The sequence below is a fragment of the Adiantum capillus-veneris genome, chromosome 4, assembly GCF_014529385.1.
Source record: "Adiantum capillus-veneris isolate H3 chromosome 4, ASM1452938v2, whole genome shotgun sequence".
Taxonomy (NCBI): domain Eukaryota; kingdom Viridiplantae; phylum Streptophyta; class Polypodiopsida; order Polypodiales; family Pteridaceae; genus Adiantum; species Adiantum capillus-veneris.
Genome location: NC_140934.1, coordinates 159,068,228 through 159,071,471, shown reverse-complemented (window position 1 = coordinate 159,071,471; position 3,244 = coordinate 159,068,228). Strand labels below are relative to the sequence as shown.

Sequence of the window (3,244 nt, the reverse complement as noted above, 5' to 3'; positions counted from 1 at the left end):
ACAGACATGTTCGCACCACAAAAGCAATGTGAGCAATACCTTCCTGGGTTGCACTCCTAAACACTATATTTTTTGTTATGTGAAGAAGCGAGTGAAACAGCCAATACAGCCAGCAATAGAGCTCCAACGACATGTGTGTATGCACGCAAGTGCCAGAAGCCTCATATGCAACTTCACAACTACAAAAATGATCAATCTTATACTGCCCAACCAAATATAAAACACAGCAACGCGCATAATTTTTCACTATCAGCCAAAAACGACACTTTGGATTACACCAAAAGCACTCTGACAGTAAACTCTCACATTACAGATCTAGACAAGAATTCCATGCTCGCTCACAGGATTTGTGTACAAATAGTTCTCCGCACTTTACATTTCATAAGGATTCATCATTGACGGGTTGCTACAGGAAGGTTCCCGTGTCCTTATTACAAAGAGAAAGTCTACTTGTGCAAAATATGCAGGATACTAATACCCTACTCCGTAAGGGTTCTTGATCTTTTGGTCCCAAGCTCAGCCAGCACCCACACAGATTCATGCCAAAGCTCTCAAGTTCTATGGATACGGATAGCACAAGGGAAGCCAACAGACAGTTGATATATACTAAGGTCTTAAATGTCTGTAAGCTAATCGACCATGCAAGGTTTAGACTTCATCTTATACACATAGTAACACTCAGACCAGCACAGAAAGACATGGAGAAGGTCTAACGCCTTATCTTTGTGAGGGCCTTCTTCAGCCACTTGAAGACGGAGAAGCTCGGCTTGTGCCTTGAAGTGGGAGCGACCACAGAGATGGAAGACGATGCACTGCCAACACTCTTACTGCGAGCCATGCCCACTCCCTGTTGTGCTTCTCCTGTCGTTCCATCAGTCCTTGCATAGCCTTTATCAGGCTGAAATCTATTCATTGCAAAGATCCCGTCTTCTGTAAGCACCATGTTGTCAGCCCAGATAAGTCCAGATGATCCTTGCCTCCTGTACGACATGCCTTTGGTCAAGGTCGCCATGGTCACACTTAGCCGGGGAAGATCGGAGAAGGCACAAGCGCTGTGTATGTTGTGTGTGTGTGTGTGAGAGAGAGAGTGAGAGAGAGAGAGAGAGAGAGAGAGTGCGTGTGTACACAGTACACCTCTGTGTCGAAACCCTACAATGGCGAAAGGAGAAACAAGCACTTATCACCTGCGGACACGAAGAACAGAAAAGTTAGAATAGGTAGTGGCACTTGAACCATGTCTCGTTAGAGGACAGAGTCAAGCTGGAGCCCTCGTCTTCTTCGCGATCCATTTGTCTCCATTCACACTAAACTTCACATCGTCTCCCTGTTTACCCCGATGTCACGTTTACCCGTGATTATTAAAGTGGGAGGGCGTTCGCACGCTCTATCATAATGCTCTTGGAAGTTGGAAGGCTTCTGAAAAATACAACTCTAACAAAGTTGAGCAAAATCCCTCCATGATATGGGTGTGAGACCCCTTGTGGGACTGCCTTGGAATGAACCTCCCAACCCTCCTTTATCTAGCTCTTTGGGCCTCATTCACTAGCCTCACTAGCAACCGACCCCTTGGGCTTGATCCTTGACCACCGGGGTTTATGCCTTTGGCATCACATTAGTCCCCCGTTGGAGAAGTGTTTTCGTCCTCGAAAACAAAAATGAGAAACTTCTTCTTAAGAACACTAATGTTTTTCAAGTGGCACCTTCTTCAGGTCGGTCTTTCCACTTAACAAGAGCATGTCGACGCACATGATGACGCGTACGTAAATCATGATAGTCGAGAATACGTTCACGTTCGTGCGGTTGGGCAAGAGGTTCAACGAAATCAATCAAAATCTGTTGTTCAACAATATTGTCGTCCCCATGTAAACGTTTTCGTAAACGGCTTACATGAAAAACCAGATGAATACAAGAATGTACTAGTAATGAGAGTTTGTAAGCTTGATCCCCCACTCACTTGAGTATCTTGAAAGGCCGACAGTATCTCGAAGATAATTTAGGTGTTGACCCAGTCTTCAGACTTTGTGAATACTCTGGCACACGCAAAAATACCTCTTCCCCTTCCATGAAGGTAACTTGTCGACTTTTCTCATCAACGTACTTCTTATACCAATCCTGCGCTTGTCATATATTTTGACGAGCGAGTTTCAACATATCCATATGGTCCTGGATGAAATCCTTAACCTGCTAGACTTTCTCGGTTGTCAACCCCACCGTACATTAGCATGAAAGGACTAAAACAAGTCGTGACATGCTTAGCACTGCTGTAAGCAAACTCAAGAAGAGGTAGATACTCTTCCTAGTCTGTTTGTTTCTTGCTAATGTATGCTCGTAGCACATCCTCTAGCATTCGGTTAACTAATTCAGTTTGACTATCCTTTTCAGGATGATCTGTTGTACTGAGGTTGAGTTGTGTACCCAATCGTTTAAAGACAACCCTCCAAAAATGAATATTAAACTTGGGATCACGATCACTCACAATGTTACTGGGCAATCCATACAACTTGTACAAATTGTCCACAAATAACTTAGCTAATTCTGGAATCTTTATTGTTGACTTGGTTGGAATAAACTTGCATAGTTTAGTCAACCGGTCTACGACCAACCATACCGAGTCATGACCTCGTACAGTGGTTGGTAAACCCACAATGAAATCCATAGGGATACTTTTTCATTTACCATTAGGAATCTCTAGTGGATGTAGAAGTCCTCCTACTTTCAAGCTTTGTTAACTTGACATTTCTAGCAATGCAAGACATACTCTTGAACAAAGCCATGTAAAGGCCAGTAAAATTGTCCTCTACGAGAGCATTACTCTTTTTAACGCCTGGGTGCCTGCACTTGGTCTGTCGTGACATTCATAAAGAATTTGACGCCGAATGTCCATGCTCGTTGGTACACAAACTCTCCCCTTGTGGAGTAGGTACCCATTATCAATGGAGAAATTCTTCCATCTCTGTAGTTCATCACTCGATGGAGAAGAATTGTGTGTGGAGGTTAACAGAACACTACCAGCATCAAAGTGATAAGTATCCCTCATTTGCACATAGCTCCACACTTTGGAGTATGCGTCGTCATGCTCATATTTGCCTTCAGAGAATCCAAAAACTCACTTCGAAGTTCCATGAACAGAAGAGAGCTGATCTCAGGCATACGACTAAGAGCATCAGCCACCACGTTGTTGTATTGTCCTTTACGATACCGGAGCTTTGAAGTTTGCGTCATGCTCCTGAAGCATCTGAGCCCA

At 43.9% G+C, this 3,244-nt stretch overlaps 1 protein-coding gene across 1 annotated transcript; it reads right to left on the bottom strand.

The window, feature by feature from the left end:
- Positions 1-239: 239 nt before the first annotated feature.
- Positions 240-1,282, bottom strand: LOC147460228 (uncharacterized). The gene has a single exon (XM_086511314.1). The coding sequence runs from the start codon at positions 1,010-1,012 to the stop codon at positions 710-712; it is 303 nt and encodes a 100-aa protein (XP_086367440.1). The 5' UTR covers positions 1,013-1,282; the 3' UTR covers positions 240-709.
- Positions 1,283-3,244: the final 1,962 nt, after the last annotated feature.

Coding starts and splice junctions, on each gene's coding strand:
- LOC147460228 (XM_086511314.1), bottom strand. CDS start 1,012: ATGGCGACCTTGACCAAAGGCATGTCGTACAGGAGGCAAGGATCATCT.